This window comes from Pseudophryne corroboree, chromosome 1, assembly GCF_028390025.1.
Source record: "Pseudophryne corroboree isolate aPseCor3 chromosome 1, aPseCor3.hap2, whole genome shotgun sequence".
NCBI lineage: Eukaryota > Metazoa > Chordata > Amphibia > Anura > Myobatrachidae > Pseudophryne > Pseudophryne corroboree.
In genome coordinates, this window is record NC_086444.1 from 827,365,746 (window position 1) to 827,387,315 (window position 21,570).

General features: G+C 47.1%; 1 protein-coding gene across 7 annotated transcripts in view; it reads left to right on the forward strand.

The window, feature by feature from the left end:
• The window catches only part of CCDC158 (coiled-coil domain containing 158), a 282,324-nt gene that overhangs the window by 98,476 nt on the left and 162,278 nt on the right, over nt 1–21,570 (forward strand). For all 7 annotated transcript variants that reach the window (XM_063919702.1, XM_063919686.1, XM_063919681.1 and 4 more), the window contains exon 5: nt 4,806–4,915. In XM_063919702.1, coding sequence (XP_063775772.1) covers nt 4,806–4,915 — 110 coding nt within the window. The remainder of the gene's footprint in view (nt 1–4,805; nt 4,916–21,570) is intronic.

Below are 21,570 nucleotides of genomic sequence, written 5' to 3' on the forward strand. Positions count from 1 at the left end.
GGTCAGGCGTACCCAAAGCAAGTTCGTACTTCCAGACCTGCCAAGCCCAGACCGAAGCGTGCCTGGACCACCCGTCAGCCAGCTTCCAAAACTGACAAGCCTGCTGCATGACGGGGCGGGCCTCCCTCTGGGGGATCCCAGGGTGGGGGGGCTGACTTCTAGGTTTTGCCCAGGAATGGTTGAAGATCACTTCCGATACCTGGGTGAGGGAGGTCGTTGCTCGAGGTTACTCCATACCCTTCAAGAATCGTCCCCCCTGATCGATTTTGCCTGACAGATGTGCCTCTGGATCCAGCAAAAGCAAACACTTTGCACTCAGTGGTACATTCCCTCCTGACCACAGGAGTGGTAGTACAGGTGCCTCTGGCTTTGAGAGGCAAGGGGTACTATTCACCGCTGTTCCCAGTCCCGAAACCGAATGGGTCCATCCCGGCCTATTCTCAATCTGAAGTCCTTGAACAAGCATGTGCGGGTCTCCAAGTTTTGTATGGAAACTCTGCGCTCTATTGTTCTGGCCTTGGAGCCTGGGGACTATATGGTCTCCTTGGACATACAGGATGCCTACCTACATATTCCTATTGCGGTATCTCATCAGTACCTGAGGTTTGCGGTGGGCAACCTTCATTACCAATTTTGGGCGTTACCCTTTGGTTTGACAACGGCTCCCCGAGTTTTCACCAAAGTTATGGCGGTCATGACGGCTACACTCCGCCGTCAAAGGGGTCAGGATCCTACCGTACTTGGACGATTTATTGATCCTGGCGAATTCCCCAGAACTTCTCCTGTGTCATCTCGATCTGACAGTCCAGTGCATGAAGGCCCACGGGTGGCTGATCAACTGGAAGAAGTCCTCCCTGATTCCTGCTCGGAGCATGTTACATCTGGGAGCGTTATTGGACACTCACAACCAACGGTTGTTCCTGTCTCAGGAGAAAGTTCTGAAGCTTCAGGACAGGATTCGATGCTTCCTATCTCGTCTGCAGGTGTCGATACATTCGGCAATGCAGGTGCTAGGTCTCATGGTGTCGGCTTTCGACATGGTGGAATATGCTCAATTCCACACTCGCCCTCTGCAGAAGTTAATTCTGACCAAGTGGGACGGCCTGCCTCACTGGATCAGATCTCATATGATCTCCATGTCTCCAGAGGTCCGCCTGTCACTGAGCTGGTGGCTTCAGGACCAACAATTGAGCAGGGGCCGTCCCTTCTGGATATCCAGCTGGGTCCTTCTGACGACGGATGCCAGTCTGAGAGGTTGGGGCGCGGTGTTGGTACAACACTCTCTTCAGGGTCGGTGGACCAAGGAGGAGTCTCTGCTCCCGATAAATATTCTGGAACTGCGGGCAGTGTTCAGTGCTTTGACAATGGCCCAGCATCTAATACAGAACAGACCTGTTCAAGTACAGTCGGACAACGCCACCACGGTGGCATACATAAATCATCAAGGCGGCACTCGCAGTCGCATGGCAATGAGGGAAGTATCACGGATTCTTCAGTGGGCAGAAGACCATCTGCCGGCCATACACGCAGTGTTCATTCCGGGCGTTCTGAACTGGGAAGCGGACTATCTCAGTCTTCAGGACGTGATTTTTCATCGAGACCCCTTACCCTCCCCGTACCTGCGGCCACGCGATCCAGGAGGACATCAGTGTGTGTGACTGACTGCTGGAAGGAACCAAAGCCTCCGCTGCAGTGACCCGGCAACCAGGGCGCTGGAGTATACAGCGCCGCTGGGGGTGATGGAGCTGCAGTCAGAAAAGTCTATGTGACTTTACACACTGCAGCCCTGAAGTCCTGTAAAAGTATTCTTCTTCAGATTTCTTCAAATAAAGTCATCAATAGACTGCATGGCACCAACTTACAAACTGAGCTCTGTGTGTGCCACTGCTCTTTAATCAGGCTTTTAATCTGAACCTTTTGCATAAGATGATCAGTGATTTGATCACTATTAAATCTGAAGGACACTACACTCAGGGCCGGCCCTATAGATAGGCAAACTACGCGGCTGAGTAAGGCGCCGCACATAGAGGGCGCTCTGGCCGTGAACTGCTATAGAGAGCCGGCAGCCTGTCTCACTTATTCACTGACTTTATTACAGTCAGTGCTGCTGCAGACGCTGCTTTCCCCCTCCGTGTAGTGCCTCATCATGCATATGTAATGAGCGGCGGAGCGGCATGATGTCACGTCGGTCATTACATATGCACAAACTGAGCTGGGGCAGGATGACCGCCACTTTCGCGTGGAGCCTCGAGCGGGGTAGACATGTTTGAGCGGGTGACCCTCAGCCCGCCTTTCCGCTGCCACGCTCAAGCTCCCAGAAGAGTACGTTTTTCTCATTTAAGTATTAATCAGTTTGTTCTTCTTATTTAGGTATTTATTTCTGTTGCCTGAGCCTGGCAGACAGTCAGGACTCAGGAGTCACTGTCTGCAGTTATTTCTTGGCTTTCTAAGCCAGCCAGCAGGGATACATTTAAAATTAATATTATTTAATACTGTGCCCACTGTATTATAAGCCAGCCAGTGGAGATAAGTTTAAAATTAATATTATACAATATGGTGCCCTCTTTAATAAAGGATGTACCAGTTTAGTTTTATTTATATTTCTTTTAATGCTTTTAAGCTTTTGTGTGGGTATAATTTATTTCACTATACGTGGGAAGGGGGGGCGCCAAAATCTATATTTGCTTTTCAAAAAATTTAGGCTTGAGCGAGCCCTGTGGGAGGCACTGTGGAGGCATGTGTATCTGCACTGGGGGCATATCTGGCACTGTGGGGGCATGTGTAGCAGCACTGGGGGCATATCTGGCACTGTGGGGATATGTGTATCTGCACTGGGGGCATATCTGGCACTGTGGGGGCATGTGTAGCAGCACTGGGGGCATATCTGGCACTGTGGGGGCATGTGTAGCAGCACTGGGGGCATATCTGGCACTGTGGGGATATGTGTATCTGCACTGGGGGCATATCTGGCACTGTGGGGGCATGTGTATCTGCACTGGGGGCATATCTGGCACTGTGGAGGCATGTGTATCTGCACTGGGGGCATATCTGGCACTGTGGGGATATATGTATCTGCACTGGGGGCATATCTGGCACTGTGGGGATATATGTATCTGCACTGGGGGCATATCTGGGACTGTGGGGATATATGTATCTGCACTGGGGGTATATCTGGCGCTGTGGGGATATGTGTATCTGCACTGGGGGCATATCTGGCACTGTGGGGATATATGTATCTGCACTGGGGGTATATCTGTCACTGTGGGGATATATGTATCTGCACTGGGGGCATATCTGACACTGTGGGAATATATGTATCTGCACTGGGGGCATATCTGGGACCGTGGAGGCATGTGTATCTGCACTGGGGGCATATCTGGCACTGTGGAGGCATGTGTATCTGCACTGGGGGCACATCTGGCACTGTGGGGTCATGTGTAGCAGCACTGGGGGAATATCTGGCACTGTGGGGGCATGTGTAGCAGCACTGGGGGCATATCTGGCACTGTGGGATGATGTGTATCTGCACTGGCGGCATATATGGCACTGTGGGGGCATGTGTTTCTGCACTGGGGGCATATCTGGCACTGTGGAGGCATTTGTATCTGCACTGGCGGCATATCTGGCACTGTGGGAATATGTGTATCTGCACTGGGGGCATATCTGGCACTGTGGGGATATGTGTATCTGCACGGGGGGCATATCTGGCACTGTGGGGACATATGTATCTGCACTGGGGGCATATCTGACTTTGTGGGGACATGTGTATCTGCACTGGGGGTATATCTGGCTTTGTGGGGACATGTGTATCTGCACTGGGGGTATATCTGGCACTGTGGGGATATGTGTATATGCACTGGGGGCATATCTGGCTTTGTGGGGACGTGTATCTGCACTGGGGGCATATCTGGCTTTGTGGGGACGTGTATCTGCACTGGGGGCATATCTGGTGCTGTGGGGACATGTGTATCTGCACTGGGGGCATATCTGGCTTTGTGGGGACATGTGTATCTGCACTGGGGGTATATCTGGCTTTGTGGGGACATGTGTATCTGCACTGGGGGTATATCTGGCTTTGTGGGGACATGTGTATCTGCACTGGTGGTATATCTGGCACTGTGGGGATATGTGTATCTGCACTGGGGGCATATCTGACTTTGTGGGGACATGTGTATCTGCACTGGGGGCATATCTGGTGCTGTGGGGACATGTGTATCTGGCACTGGGGACATCAGTCATCCACTATCTCAATGTCACCCTGCCTCAGTCACCCATTATCTCCCTGTCACCCCTGCCTCAGTCACCCACCATCTCCCTGTCACCCCTGCCTCAGTCACCCACCATGTTCCAAAATCCGGGTCAGACCTTGGTTTTTGGTGGAAAAAGGGTATCACACTGCACCCATATGTGTTTTTGTCTTGCCAGCGCTTGGAGATTACCTCATTTACTATTGTCGGTGAGCTGGCCTTCTCTATGCTTTTAAAGGGACCCGGGTCATCTGTTTCCACTGCCCCTTTACCCGGGTTTAACCCTGCTCATTACCTGTGTTGGATTCCGAGGTTATTTTTTGGGGCTCTTTTCCACTGAGCCACAACCCGGTATATTGTGGCAGTGGAAAAGGGGTGTAACTTGTTGTTACTGACAACCACTGAAGCATGAAAGCAGAGTTATAAACTAGAAGAAGCAGAGTCCAGCAGTAGTTCAGAGTACTTATGTGTGACTTCTGTTTAAATGATGCAGGAATATTGTGGGATTAGATGCACCTCTTTATGTTTGTGCGTCCAACTTCTTCCTGTTTTTCTTAGAACAGCCACAGCATAGACCATAAACAACCTTCTGTCAGACAAACAGTCAGTGGGTTGGATTCAAAGATTCAGGAACTGATGAAAGAGAAAAACATTGAGGTGGACATGAGGTAAGAGGTTCATTTTATTTCCTAATACTATACATGTTTGAAGAATAGTCACGTTAACATGCATTGTTTAAGTGTGTAGATTAACCACTATATCTAAAACTATATCACATTTAATAAAAAAAATGAATATGTGTTGTGTAGTACCGTGTCCTTCATGGGATTGCTTAACTCCTCTGTCAGACCGAGGCTTACTATTAATGAGAGGATCATCTGCTAGGCCAAGCCTAATGCCCCCTACACACTCGGCGATCCGCCGCCAAGCTGCCCGGCGGCGGATACGGGCGACCCGGCGGCAGGGGGGAGGGAAGTTTCTTCACTCCCCCCGTCACCCGGCTCCATAGCACTGCATGCTAATATGGAGATTGTCCATATTGGCCTGCATGTATAAGCGACCCGGCACCAATGATGAACGAGTTCATTATTGTTGCATACACACTGAACGATGTGAACGAGTTCTCGTTCATTAATGAACGAGAACGTTCATATCATTCAGTATTATCGCCTAATGTGTAGGGCCCATATGAGAGCCTCTGAAGTAGCTGATATACAGAACACATAGAAAAAAACTCATTTATTGCTCCCTGTTATCACAAAAACATTAACCAAACTTATAAACTAATGTTGTGTAGAATATTGTTTTATGGAATATAATTTGTGTGCTATATAATATAAGCATTTCCAAACCTTCAGTAATTCTTAGTTGGATTTATACCAGAGCCCTCTAACCCAGTGTGTAGAATATATCCATTTAGAACTGTTGTTCAGATTACAAATTTATAGCCCACACCTTCCAATATAGCTGCCCATACACCTAAAGATATGGGCCCTCATTCCGAGGTGATCGCTTGCTAGCTACTTTTAGCAGCCGTGCAAACGCATAGTCGCCGCCCACAAGGGAGTGTATTTTCGCTTTGCAAGTGTGCGAACGCGTGTGCAGCCGAGCGGGACGAAAACGTTTTTTGCAGTTTCTGAGTAGCTCTGGACTTACGCAGCCCTTGCGATCACTTCAGCCTGTCCGGTCCCGGAATTGATGTCAGACACCCGCCCTGCAAACGCTTGGACACGCCTGCGTTTTCCCAAACACTCCCAGAAAACAGTCAGCTGCCACCCACAAACGCCCTCTTCCTGTCAATCTCCTTGCGATCGCCCGTGCAAATGGATTCTTCGTTAAATCCATAGCTCAGCAACGATCCGCTGTGTACCCGTACGATGCGCATTGCAGTGCATGCGCAGTAGAGACCTGATCGCTGCGCTGCAAAAAACGTCAGCGAGCGATCAACTCTGAATGACCCCCATTGTCTGAGCTAACTGGTTGGAACGAAAACCTGGTAATGGATGGGAGCATTTGCTCCGAAATGACGAAAAACTGACATAAACGGTCCTTCAGATAAATTATTTAAATCAAATGGATTTAACCAATTTGTCTGATTGACCATTTTTGTTTGTTTTGCAGTGTTTGGGAGCATATGGTCAATTGTCATTTGCTCTCATCCATAACCAGAATTTCGTTCTAACCAGCCAGATCAGACAATAAATCTTTAGGTGTATGGCCAGCGGGTGGTATTCATGTGACCGCCGGCCAGCTGACCAACAGTCACATGACCTCCTCCACCATCCCGACGGCTCGCTATCCCGATGGTCGGCACGCAGCGTGGCGAGCGCAGCGAGCCCGCATGGAGCTTGCTGCACTCGCCCCTCCCCACCGGGATCCCGGCGTCGGTAAGCCGTACTACACCCTGGCCAGCTTATGACTCCTTCTATTAGGTACAAATTGCTCTGCTCCTGGATTTCTGCCTAAATATATGATTTCAGTAACCTGTATTGATCTAATTAATTGATGAGAAAGGCGTTTCAACACAGGTTGCTGCAATCATAAATTGAGGGGGAAGTCCAGGAGCCAAGCATTTTGTACCTGATGAAAGGGGTCATGTTGGAGGGTGTGATAACCTAGCTCAGAGGTTCCCAAACGCGGTCCTCAAGGCACCCTAACGGTTCAGGTTTTAAAGTTATCCATGGATCAGCACAGATGGCTAAATCAAATTGACTGATGAACTAATTAAGTCACCTGTGGCCAAGCATGGATATAATTAAAACCTTGACCATTAGGGTGCCTTGAGGACCAAGTTTGGGAACCTCTGGCCTAGCTAATAGATACAGATGTGTGCTCTCTCATCGTTGCTGCACTCACTTTAAACAGCGCTCTAGTTGTGCCTAGTCGTGAGCATTTACTAGGCATCTTTTTGTGCATTGTTCCCTGAAAATGCATCTTATTCACATCTCTATGCCAATAAGACACACAAGCAGGCTCTAAAATGATATGTGGCATGCCTCTATTCTGTGTGCAACTGTTGCTGTATCTGTATACAAAATGCTAGAATGTAGAATCTGATTGGTTGCTATGGTCAACATCCCATCTTAAATAGAACTCCCATCTTAGTAAATTTTAGTAAAGCTTTTAAACCTTCTTCAAGAGTGTTTAAATTGAAACTAGCGTTAGCCTACGGCTTCGCTCGTGTGGATATCTTCCACAAAAAAAAATAATAATAATTTGTTTCATCTCCATAGTTCATAAACAGTCCTTAGAAGTTTATCCCCAGAAATGTATATTTGCATGCAGTAATTTTGGACGGGAGGAACCTGCACACTGCATGCGCAGTGTCAGGTGTCTGTTTTTTCCTTTATTGCTGCTCTCCCTGATGTCACACTGAGATCATACATCCCTCAGTTTCTTTCTAGGTCACTATGCCATCCAAATTCATCCCGTAGTTTTTGTGCACTGCCAGAACAAACAGACAGATTGCAACTAAATGATATATATATATATATATATATTTATTTTTTTTTCTAACGTCCTAGTGGATGCTGGGAGCTCCGTAAGGACCATGGGAAATAGCGGGCTCCGCAGGAGACTGGGCACTCTAAAGAAAGATTTAGTACTATCTGGTGTGCACTGGCTCCTCCCTCTATGCCCCTCCTCCAGACCTCAGTTAGAATCTGTGCCCGGCCAGAGCTGGGTGCTTATAGTGAGCTCTCCTGAGCTTGCTAATAAGAAAGTATTTTAGTTAGGTTTTTTTATTTTCAGAGAGCTTCTGCTGGCAACAAACTCTCTGCTACGTGGGACTGAGGGGAGAGAAGCAAACCTACTAACTGCGGCTAGGTTGCGCTTCTTAGGCTACTGGACACAATTAGCTCCAGAGGGATCGAACACAGGACCTGACCTTGTCGTCCGTTCCCGGAGCCGCGCCGCCGTCCCCCTCGCAGAGCCAGAAGACAGAAGCCGGCAGAAGCGGAGAAGACATCGAAATCGGCGGTAGAAGACTCCTGTCTTCACATGAGGTAGCGCACAGCACTGCAGCTGTGCGCCATTGCGCCCACACTAACCCACACACTCCGGTCACTGTAGGGTGCAGGGCGCAGGGGGGGGGGCGCCCTGGGCAGCAATTGATACCTCCTGGCGAAAACTGCATATAGACAGTGGGACACTGTTATATGTATGAGCCCCCGCCATTTATTTTACAGAAAATCGCGGGACAGAAGCCCGCCGCTGAGGGGGCGGGGCCTTCGTCCTCAGCACTCACCAGCGCCATTTTCCTGCCACAGCTCCGCTGAGAGGAAGCTCCCCAGGCTCTCCCCTGCAGAATCACGGTAGAAGGGTGAAAAATAGAGGGGGGGCACATAAATTTAGGCGCATTAATCATAATACAGCAGCTACTGGGTAAACACTAAAGTACTGTGTAATCCCTGGGTTATATAGCGCTGGGGTGTGTGCTGGTATACTCTCTCTCTGTCTCTCCAAAAGGCCTTGTGGGGGTCCTGTCCTCATTTATAGCTTCCCCTGTGTGTGTGGTGTGTCGGTACGCGTGTGTCGACATGTTTGACGAAGAGGGCTATGTGGAGGCAGAGCAAGTGCAGTTGACTGACGTGTCGCCGCCGACGGTGCCGACACCTGATTGGATGGATATGTGGAAGGTGTTAAATGATAATGTAAACTCCTTACATAAAAGGTTGGATAAAGCTGATACCTCGGGCCAGTCAGGGTCTCAGCCCATGCCTGATCCTACAGCGCAGAGGCCCTCAGGGTCTTAAAAGCGTCCACTATCCAAAATGGTTGACACAGATGTCGACACGGATTCTGACTCCAGTGTCGAAGACGATGATGCAAAATTGCAACCGAAAATGACAAAAGATATACGCTACATGATTATAGCGATGAAGGATGTTTTACACATATCACAGGTAAACCCTGTCCCTGACAAGAGGGTTTATATGTATGGGGAGAAAAAGCAAGAGGTGACTTTTCCCCCTTCACATGAGTTAAATGAGTTATGTGAAAGAGCGTGGGATTCCCCAGATAAGAAAGTCCTGATTTCCAAAAGGTTACTTATGGCGTACCCTTTCCCGCCAGAGGACAGGGTGCTCTGGGAATCCTCCCCTAGGGAAGATAAAGCTCTCACACGCTTATCTAAGAAGGTGGCCCTGCCGTCGCAGGATACGGCCACCCTAAAGGATCCTGCAGATAGAAAGCAGGAAAGTATCCTGAAATCTGTTTATACACATTCAGGGACTCTACTGAGGCCGGCAATTGCGTCGGCGTGGATGTGTAGTGCTGTAGCAGCGTAAACAGATAATCTGTCTGAGGAAATGGATACCTTGGACAGGGATACCATTATGCTGACCCTGGGGCATATAAAAGACACTGTCCTATATATGAGGGATGCCCAGAGGGACATTTGCCTACTGGGCTCTAGAATTAATGCAATGTCAATTTCTGCCAGGAGGGTCCTGTGGACTCGGCAGTGGACAGGTGATGCCGACTCCAAAAAACACATGGAGGTGTAACCTTACAAGGGTGAGGAATTGTTTGGGGACGGTCTCTTGGACCTGGTTTCCACAGCTACTGCTGGGAAGTCAAACTTTTTGCCATATATTCCCTCACAACCTAAGAAAGCACCGTATTACCAAATGCAGTCCTTTCGCGCACAAAGAAGCAAGAAGGTCAGAGGTGCTTCCTTTCTTGCTAGAGGCAGGGGTAGAGGAAAAAAGCTGCACCTTACAGCTAGTTCCCAGGAACAGAAGTCCTCCCCGGCTTCCACTAAATCCACCGCATGACGCTGGGGCTCCACGGGTGGAGCCAGGAGCAGTGGGGGCGCGTCTCCGACATTTCAGCCACCAGTGGGTTCGCTCACAGGTGGATCCCTGGGCTATACAGATTGTGTCTCAGGGATACAAGCTGGAATTCGAGGTGATGCCCCCTCAACGTTACCTAAAATCGGCCCTGCCAGCTTCCCCCATAGGAAGGGAAGTAGTGGTAGCGGCAATTCACAAGCTATTTCTCCAGCAGGTGGTAGTAAAGGTTCCCCTTCTTCAACAGGGAAAGGGATACTATTCCACAATGTTTGTGGTACCGACACCGGACGGTTCGGTCAGACCTATATTAAATTTAAAGTCCCTGAACATTTATCTGAAAAGATTCAAGTTCAAAATGGAATCGCTCAGAGCGGTCATTGCAAGCCTGGAAGAGGGGGATTTTATGGTGTCTCTGGACATCTAGGATGCTTACTTGCATGTCCCCATTTATCCGCCTCATCAGGAGTACCTCAGATTTGTGGTACAGGACTGTCATTACCAATTCCAGACGTTGCCGTTTGGGCTCTCCATGGCACCAAAAATATTTACCAAGGTAATGGCAGAAATGATGGTAATCCTGAGAAAGCAAGGAGTCACAGTTATCCCATACTTGGACGATCTCCTCATAAAGGCGAGGTCAAGGGAGCAGTTGCAGATCAGCGTAGCGCACTCTCAGGAAGTGTTGCAACAGCATGGCTGGATTCTGAATATCCCAAAGTCGCAGCTGATTCCTACGACGCGTCTGCCCTTTCTGGGCATGATTCTGGACACAGACCAGAAGAAGGTGTTTCTCCCGACGGAGAAGGCTCAAGAGCTTGTGACTCTAGTCAGAGACCTCTTAAAACCGAAACAGGTGTCGGTGCATCACTGCACGCGAGTCCTGGGAAAGATGGTGGCATCGTACGAAGCCATTCCCTTCGGCAGGTTCCATGCGAGGATCTTTCAATGGGATCTGTTGGACAAATGGTCCAGATCGCATCTTCAGATGCAGCGGCTGATCACCCTGTCCCCCAGGGCCAGGGTGTCTCTTCCGTGGTGGCTACAGAGTGCTCACCTTCTCGAGGGCCGCAGGTTCGGCATACAGGACTGGGTCCTGGTGACCACGGATGCGAGCCTCCGAGGGTGGGGGGCAGTAACTCAGGGAAGAAACTTCCAAGGGTTGTGGTCAAGTCAGGAGGCTTGTCTGCACATAAATATCCTGGAACTAAGGGCCATATTCAACGCCCTGAGTCAAGCGGAGCCCCTGCTTCGCAACCAACCGGTGCTGATTCAGTCAGACAACATCACCGCGGTGGCTCATGTAAACCGCCAGGGCGGCACAAGAAGCAGAGTCGCGATGGCGGAAGCCACCAGGATTCTTCGGTGGGCAGAGAATCACGTGCAAGCACTGTCAGCAGTGTTCATTCCGGGGGTGGACAACTGGGAAGCAGACTTCCTCAGCAGGCACGACCTTCACCCGGGAGAGTCGGGACTTCATCACGAAGTCTTCATTCAGATTACAAATCGATGGGAACTGCCACAGGTAGACATGATGGCGTCCCGTCTCAACAAAAAGCTACAACGGTATTGCGCCAGGTCAAGAGACCCTCAGGCGATAGCTGTGGACGCCCTGGTAACACCGTGGGTGTTCCAGTCGGTCTATGTGTTTCCTCCTCTTCCTCTCATACCCAAGGTTCTGAGAATCGTAAGAAGAAGAGGAGTGAGAACAATACTCATTGTTCCGGATTGGCCAAGAAGGCCTTGGTACCCGGAACTGCAAGAAATGCTCACAGAGGACCCATGGCCTCTGCCTCTCAGACAGGACCTGTTGCAACAGGGGCCCTGCCTGTTCCAAGACTTACCGCGGCTGCGTTTGACGGCATGGCGGTTGAACGCCGGATCCTAGCGGAAAAAGGCATTCCGGAGGAAGTTATTCCTACGCTGATAAAGGCTAGGAAGGACGTGACAGCAAAACATTATCACCGCATATGGCGAAAATATGTTGCTTGGTGTGAGGCCAGGAAGGCCACTACAGAGGAATTCCAACTGGGCAGATTTCTGCACTTTTTACAGTCTGGAGTGACTATGGGCTTGAAGTTGGGATCCATAAAGGTCCAGATTTCGTCCCTATCCATTTTCTTTCAAAAGGAACTGGCGTCTCTTCCTGAAGTTCAGACGTTTGTTAAGGGAGTGCTGCATATTCAGCCCCCTTTTATGCCACCAGTGGCACCTTGGAATCTCAACGTGGTGTTGGGTTTCCTAAAATCCCACTGGTTTGAACCACTTAAGACCGTGGAGCTAAAGTATCTCACGTGGAAGGTGGTCATGCTATTGGCCTTAGCTTCGGCTAGGCGTGTGTCAGAATTGGCGGCTTTGTCATGTAAAAGCCCCTATCTGGTTTTTCATATGGACAGGGCAGAATTGCGGACTCGTCCCCAATTTCTGCCAAAGGTGGTGTTATCTTTTCATTTGAACCAACCTATTGTGGTGCCTGCGGCTACTCGAGACTTGGAGGATTCCAGGTTACTAGATGTAGTCAGGGCTTTGAAGATTTATGTAGCCATAACGGCTGGAGTCAGGAAAACTGACTCGCTGTTTATCCTATATGCCCCCAACAAGTTGGGAGCTCCTGCTTCAAAGCAAACCGTTGCCCGCTGGATCTGTAACACGATTCAGCAGGCTCATTCTGCGGCTGGATTGCCGCATCCAAAATCAGTGAAGGCCCATTCCACAAGGAAGGTGGGCTCTTCTTGGGCGGCTGCCCGAGGGGTCTCGGCTTTACAGCTTTGCCGAGCTGCTACTTGGTCGGGTTCAAACACATTTGCAAAATTCTAGAAGTTTGATACCCTGGCTGAGGAGGACCTTGAGTTTGCCCATTCGGTGCTGCAGAGTCATCCGCACTCTACCGCCCGTTTGGGAGCTTTGGTATAATCCCCATGGTCCTTACTGAGTTCCCAGCATCCACTAGGACGTTAGAGAAAATAAGATTTTACTCACCGGTAAATCTATTTCTCATAGTCCGTAGTGGATGCTGGGCGGCCGTCCCTAGTGTGGACTTTCTGCAATACGTATACATAGTTATTGCTTAATAATGGGTTATGTTATGTTGGCATCCATTGTTGATGCCCTGTTGTTGTTCATACTGTTGACTGGATAAGTGTATCACAAGTTATACGGTGTGATTGGTGTGGCTGGTATGAGTCTTACCCGGGATTCCAAAATCCTTTCCTTATAATGTCTGCTCTTCCGGGCACAGTTTCCTTAACTGAGGTCTGGAGGAGGGGCATAGAGGGAGTAGCCAGTGCACACCAGATAGTACTAAATATTTCTTTAGAGTGCCCAGTCTCCTGCGGAGCCCGCTATTCCCCATGGTCCTTACGGAGTTCCCAGCATCCACTACGGACTATGAGAAATAGATTTACCGGTGAGTAAAATCTTATTATTTTCTAGGATAGAAAAATTGCGCCACTTGCGAGTACCCAATTAATGTTAATAGGTTAGAATTTCTATATAAGTATAATAATATATCTCAATATATGAAGTACAAACACTCTGCAGTTTATATGGGTGTCAGCTACTCCCCTTGATGAAGTCTGAGAGACGAAACACGTTGGGCAATCCTTTTGATGACCTCTGATTGAGTTAAGATATAATATCTTTTTTATCCTCTCATGATTTTTTATTCATATACGCTTTTATCTCATCTGTGTGTTTTCTATTTTATATGTCAGATGTGATTAATTTTTTGGAAGAATTGTTTTATCCTGTTTTAATAAATTGTATATATATATTTTTTACATACATGGGGTATCCTTCTATATTTTTTTAGTATTTTAGTAAACACCAGTGGTCGCTCATATCCCCCCCCCCCCCCCGTTTTTCCAATATATATATATATATATATACACTGCTCAAAAAAATAAAGGGAACACTAAAATAACACATCCTAGATCTGAATGAATGAAATATTCTTATTAACTACTTTGTTCTTTACATAGTTGAATGTGCTGACAACAAAATCACACAAAAATTATCAATGGAAATCAAATTTATTAACCCATGGAGGTCTGGGTTTGGAGTCACACTCAAAATTAAAGTGGAAAAACACACTACAGGCTGATCCAACTTTGATGTAATGTCCTTAAGATAAGTCAAAATGAGGCTCAGTAGTGTGTGTGGCCTCCATGTGAATGTATGACCTCCCTGCAATGCCTGGGCATGCTCCTGATGAGGTGGCGGATGGTCTCCTGAGGGATCTCCTCCCAGACCTGGACTAAAGCATCCGCCAACTCCTGGACAGTCTGTGGTGCAACTTGGCGTTGGTGGATGGAGCGAGACATGATGTCCCAGATGTGCTCAATCGGATTCAGGTCTGGGGAACGGGCGGGCCAGTCCATAGCATCAATGCCTTCGTCTTGCAGGAACTGCTGACACACTCCAGCCACATGAGGTCTAGCATTGTCTTGCATTAGGAGGAACCCAGGGCCAACCGCATCAGCATATGGTTTCACAAGGGGTCTGAGGATCTCATCTCGGTACCTAATGGCAGTCAGGCTACCTCTGGCGAGCACATGGAGGGCTGTGCGGCCCCCCCCAAAAAATGCCAACCCACACCATTATTGACCCACTGCCAAACGGGTTATGCTGGAGGATGTTGCAAGTAGCAGAACGTTCTCCTTGGCGTCTCCAGACTCTGTCACGTCTGTCACATGTGCTCATTGAGAACCTGCTTTCATCTGTGAAGAGTACAGGGCGCCAGTGGTGAATTTGCCAGTCTTGGTGTTCTCTGGCAAATGCCAAACGTCCTGCACGGTGTTGGGCTGTAAGCACAACCCCCACCTGTGGACGTCGGGCTCTCATACCACCCTCATGGAGTCTGTTTCTGATCGTTTGAGTAGACACATGCACATTTGTGGCTTGCTGGAGGTCATTTTGCAGGGCTCTGGCAGTGCTCCTCCTGTTCCTCCTTGCACAAAGGCAGAGGTAGCGGTCCTGCTGCTGGGTTGTTGCCCTCCTACGGCCTCCTCCACGTCTCCTGATGTACTGGCCTGTCTCCTGGTAGCGCCTCCATGCTCTGGACACTACGCTGACAGACACAGCAAGCCTTCTTGCCACAGCTCGCATTGATGTGCCATCCTGGATGAGCTGCACTACCTGAGCCACTTGTGTGGGTTGTAGACTCCGTCTCATGCTACCACTAGAGTGAAAGCATCGCCAGCTTTCAAAAGTGAACAAAACATCAGCCAGAAAGCATAAGAGCTGAGAAGTGGTCTGTGGTCTCCACCTGCAGAACAACTCCTTTATTGGGGGTGTCTTGCTAATTGCCTATAATTTCCATCTGTTGTCTATTCCGTTTGCACAACAGCATGTGAAATTGATTGTCAATCAGTGTTGCTTCCTAAGTGGACAGTTTGATTTCACAGAAGTGTGATTGACTTGGAGTTACATTGTGTTGTTTAAGTCACAGGTTCTCAAACTCAGTCCTCAGGACCCCACAGTGCATGTTTTGCAGGTCTCCTGACAGAATCACAAGTGACATAATTAGCTCCACCTGTGGATATTTTAAAATGTGTCAGTGAGTAATGAATACACCTGTGCACCTGCTGGGTTACCTGCAAAACATGCACTGTGTGGGGTCCTGAGGTCCGAGTTTGAGAACCTGTGGTTTAAGTGTTCCCTTTATTTTTTTGAGCAGTGTATGTATGTGTATGTGTATGTGTATGTATATATATATATATAGGCAGTACAGATGGTGTAATGGTTAGCATTACTGCCTCACAGCATTGAGGTCATGGGTTCGATTCCCACCATGGCCCTAACTGTACTGTGCCAAGTTACAGAGGCGGGAGGTGGAATTATTCCAACTGCTTACATTATTCATTTATTATATGTACTGTCAAAATGTTAAGTGATACAGATTTATTGTTACTTTACTGTTTCAAATAAATAACCACCTCCCTATTCACGGTTACTACAACCAGAAGATCAAACGGTGCACTGCAATTTAGTAGGTAATAAGTGATAAAGCTAAATATTTATCTTATATAATACCCTTTATGAGGTCTAAGAACACTGTACGCTATCTACGTATGAAGTACCGTAAGGGTACGCACGTTGCGTAACAATCGCTTAGCCGTAGTCGAGACGCTCAAGCGTCACGTTCGCTCACGGCCAAGAGATCACAGGCAGGCACGCTATTGGCTGCTGACTAACTTAATGATTCGCTATAGTGTAGCGGACGCTCGGGACCACGAGGAGATCACCAGCGGCGCTGACGCTCACAATGTTAAACCTTTGTATCTAAACCATAAACAGTGTATTGTGCAGTAAAACCTTAGTGTAATGATAGAGTGTAAATGCAACACAGTATAACCTTGTTACCTTTAAAGCTGTTCTAGCGTCACCGACGCTCTGAGAATACTTAACACTATAAGAAATACACAGATACCTGGGCTTAGGGTCCAACGCCTAATATATATATATATTATGAATGATATACTTGCAAAAGAATTAATACAAATACAAATCATACACTACAATATAACATAGACTACCTAACCAGATAACTACACAGGAAATATAATACAATTACTATTTAAGGGAAAATAAGAGAGAAAGAGGAGAAGAGAGAGAGAGAGAGAGAGAAATTGGCCCACAATAACAAGAAGATCAATATAGTTGCGGAGAAAAACTTACGCACAAAGGAAACGATCGCATGCGCCTCTGGACATCCAGCTCCCGATTTTCAGCAATGATAACCGTTGAAGAGAGTGAGAGCTGGATGTGATCGGCCTGTCTATTTATGCCCCACACACAATACAATTCAATGGTCCCTACAATCTCATTGTTCATTGGACACAGGAATTCGGCTTCGCATTATAACAAAAGGTCATAGGTTGATTCATACAGGTGGGCTGTGACTGCTTCCAACTGTTCAGGTGGGTGGGATACTGGGTTTCCCGCCGCATGACTAAATAAGAACAAATAATAGTAAATGGACATAAACTTCTTATGTCCATAACTATTCGCACGAGCGATTAATCCGCTTCAAACCAACGCCGGAATATTGCTAATTAAATACTCTTCCGATGGGTACTAAACACCACTGTATTACTCCTGTCTGACCCTTCGTATCAAACAAAGAGGGATTTCTCTGTTCACGAACATTCTATATTAACCAAACTTTCAGAATCTATCAAAGGGACCATGATCTATAAAATACATTATATAGTGAAAATATGTAACGATTGAGTCGCACGCTACGATCACATAAACTCTACCGTAAATACGCATACCGTGCGCCTGCGGATGCCCGCGACTGTGAGTATGCGCACGTACGGGAGAGCGTACGCATGCGCAGCACGGACCTGTGTGAGGTGCAAATATGGTAGTGTGCATAGAGATATTTTTCTGACTTTGACAGTCCACCCTTTGGCAGTCAACAATAACTGCCACCTTCTAAAACATTTCAAAAAGAGAAAAATATATGTCAGGGGTTAATACATTTACATGGTTGGGTAGGGGAGGAGAGGAGAAGGTAGGAAAAGGGTATGACCTAGTGAGATAGCAGAAGCATGTGTGTATGAATCCGTGCTTGGGGGTCATGTATCATCGTGCCGTACGTGTTTTAAATCAAGCTTCGAGGTATTGCGAAGTATACATTTGAATTCCTTCTTATCCCGTGGTACGGGTCTGTGGATGGGCTGTCAAACTTTACCGAGCTCTTTTCGGCTGTGGTTGTAACAAAATGGGGGAGCACATTTTAGTTGATGATACATGAATGGGGGAGATATGTGATTGCTGATATCTGTGCCTGTATTCCCTATCGACTATGTGTGTCATTACCTGAGGGTTGTAGAAATGAAGAAAAGACATAATTACGGTAAATGCGGTGGTATTCTATGTCAGGTAAATGTACATTCGTCGATTGAGGTCTTGTTTGGTGTCTGTTGAATGCAGTCTTCTTTGTGCTTTTGCCCATAAGGTGCGAGCAAAAGCTGTCAATGTCCATAGATTTACAAAAGTGTTGGGCTAGCGTAATTTTAAAATTTCTAGGGAAACTGGGGATCCATGGCATAGTTCATCAAAAATCTGTGTATCAGGTTGTCAAAACTTCTTCTTTAATCCCTCTGTTGTCTGTATATCGGCTCATCAAATTCCTCGTCCAAGTGGGTCTTTTTACCTTGGAGGAAACGGAAAAACAGGTGAAAGAAACGGACCGTAGAAATCGCATTTTCATCACATCATTGTTTCTACATTTGGGTCATAAATCAAGTCCATTGGAATTACAGTTTCCTCACTCCTCAAACTCATTACCCTGGTACGATGTTTGCACTTCATTAAAGCCTGACCGCATCTAAATATCAAACCAATCGTTATGATAACACCTAAGATACATAGGAGAAACTTCCCAACATCCATTATGACTCCTTGAGCCCAGTCTCCTAAACCAGAGAACCAATTTCGCGGGTTCAACCATGACACCCAACCAGTCAGCTCATTACCTACAGCAGCAAGAGTGAGATTGTGTCTCCTGCGAAATTCCCACTTCAGTTGGAGAATATCGTCCATCTTTTGGTCTATGACCTCGACCGGGTCCTCGGTGCTATTCGTAATATATGTGCAACATTTCACGCCGTATTGTGTTGCCAGTGTGACACAATATCCGCCTGTCACTGCTGTGAGGTAATTAAGAACCATTCTATGCTGTACCAGTTCTGTTTTATAAGCTTGAAGTTCTCTTCCAGTATACCTAAACGTGTCATCATACATTTCAGTGATATTATCTAACAAATTTGCAAGCGCAGATATGTATTTATAATTCAACACTCCTCTAGCGGTGCGAGTGATATCTAACGCGATTAGAAACTGAATCCCGGTGGATTCATGGATCATGTCAGAGGCCGGATGCTCTGTTCTTTCTATCAGGTGCCGTTTAACTACGTGCTCGTAATGGGTGTGAGTATAAGGAGTTTGGGCAACCCGGTGTATGTCTTTCATTTTGTCATGTGATACAGTCATTACTTCAGGCAGTACTTTTCCAATATAACACAATCCTTCAGAGTTTGGGGCAAGCCACTTATACGCCTTTCTCCCGCATATGAAATATGCATCATCGGGGAGAACATATGGGACGGAGTAGGACATAACCATATTACACACCTTCCATGTGAAATCTCCTAACCCTAATTCTTCCATCTGCTTAGTACACGTATCAGGTTGTACGATATGTGCACAGTATCCTGGTGATACCTCTCCAACTCTCGTAATCCTATTTCCTAAGGTATACCTATACCGGAAAGATTTTCCTCTACTGGCTATGTGGCGTATAAGCTCTGTATCTGTAGGCATTCTATCTGCTCTATGCGAAAAGGTCATGGTTTGATTACTCCATGACACTTCCCAATTTCCCGGCTTTCGGGGATTGGAGATGTTAAAACATAATAGGGACCTATCCACATGGTATTGGTGGAGCTTCAAACTAGGAGGGCTGGAGATATTAAACCTCCTGTCCACCGGTCTCCCACCACTTAACTCAAGTACCTCCCCTAACATTAAAGGAAATGGTACTAGTCCTGATTTGCTATGACCTTGAGGTACTTGAGAGCATACCCAACAATCTGTTTTATTTAACACACTACCCACTAAGGAGTGATAGTCACTCAATGGATGCCGGTCCATATGGATATTAAAACTGGATTGGCATTTCTTTATGCACCCATCCTCAATGACATTGTTACAGAGCCGACAGATACAGTTTTCTTCAGCTAACAATCCTTCACAATTCCTTCTATGGTCAATGCTATCGGATCGTTTTCTGATACTCGCCTTTGCTTGTTGATTATGTTGTTCTTGGAAAACTACGCCTCCATCTCTGTCATCAGAACCCATTCCAGAACCTCTCTCGACCTCCATGGTACTCTCGCCGGAACAGACTGCTCTGGTCAACATCATGGTCAACAGGAAAATCCGGATCACAGTCTCTTGGGGCAAGTCCATCTTGTAGGAGGAAACGGAGAAGAATGAGAAGGGGGGAAAAAATAATTTGAGGGAGAGGGGATGGGAAGTTGGAGAAAAACAATAAAAGGGAACAGGGGATCGACAACTGCTTTTGGTCTTGTGATTTTCAATGCTCAGGTGCCGCCTCAATCTTCCTGGAACAGACACTCCAGTGATACAACCTCTACCGTCTGTTCCTTATCACGGGGCCTCTCTGGATCAGCAACCTTTTTACAGTGGGACGAATGAACCCAAGTCTCTCTCTCAGCAACCTTCAATGCTGTAGTGCTAGTCAATAAGACCTGGTATGGTCCTTCCCATCTGTCAATAAGGCAACCTGAGCGTAGAAAATTCCGTATCATTACATAATTCCCAGGTTCAATGTCATGACAATTACTATCTGGTAAATCAGGAATCACTAACTTCAGATTATTATTTTGATTCCTTAACTGTTTACTCATGTTAATCAAGTATTTTACAGTCACTTCATTGTTACACTTCAAATCATCCTGAGGGTTAATCATAACATGCAGTTGTCGACCAAACAAGATTTCAAAGGGAGACAGATTAAGAGGGGACCTGGGAGTGGTTCTGATGCTGTACAGTACAATGGGTAAAGCTTCTGGCCATGTCAATCCTGTCTCTGCCATCACTTTACTCAGTTTATTTTTAATAGTGCTGTTCACTCTTTCCACTTTCGCACTCGCCTGTGGAGGGTATGGAGTGTGCAGCTTGCTATCAATTCCCATCAATTTACACATTCCTTGAAAGACATCACCTGTAAAATGGGTACCCCTATCACTTTCGATAATTCTAGGGATTCCATATCTACATACAAATTCCTGCACAATTTTCTTAGCAGTAAACATAGCGGTATTTGTGGCCGCCGGAAATGCTTCGACCCAATTTGAGAAAACATCTATACAAACAAGTACATATTTCAAATTTCGACAAGGGGGTAATTGAATAAAGTCAATCTGTATTACCTGGAAAGGGCCGCCGGCAGGTGGGATATGAGATGGTTCTGTAGGTATTGCCTTTCCGATGTTCTTTCTCAGACAGGTAAGGCATGACATTGCCCTTTTACTCGCATGAGATGAAAATCCTGGGGCACACCAATATGCTTTTACCAACTTGCACATCCCTTCCTTGCCCAGATGAGTCAGCCCGTGAGCTGCCTCAGCTAAACATGGAAGGTATGCTCTGGGGGCCACTGGTTTACCGTGTCCATCCGTCCAGAGTCCTGAGGACTCCTGGCCATATCCTTTTGCCTTCCAGACTGCCTTTTCCTGTGTGGAACACAAATTTTGCATCTCACACAACTTCTGTGTGTTGATGGTATTAAATACCATCAGTTGTGTGGTGTCTGTCTGTCTGGGGGTAGCAGCTGCTAATTTAGCAGCTTCGTCTGCTCGGCTGTTACCAAGTGATACTGGGTCTTGGCTATATGTGTGTGCTTTACATTTGATAACAGCCACTCTGTCGGGTTCCTGTATCGCTGTTAGAAGCCTTTTTATATGAGCTGCATGCGCTACCGGTGTACCAGCTGC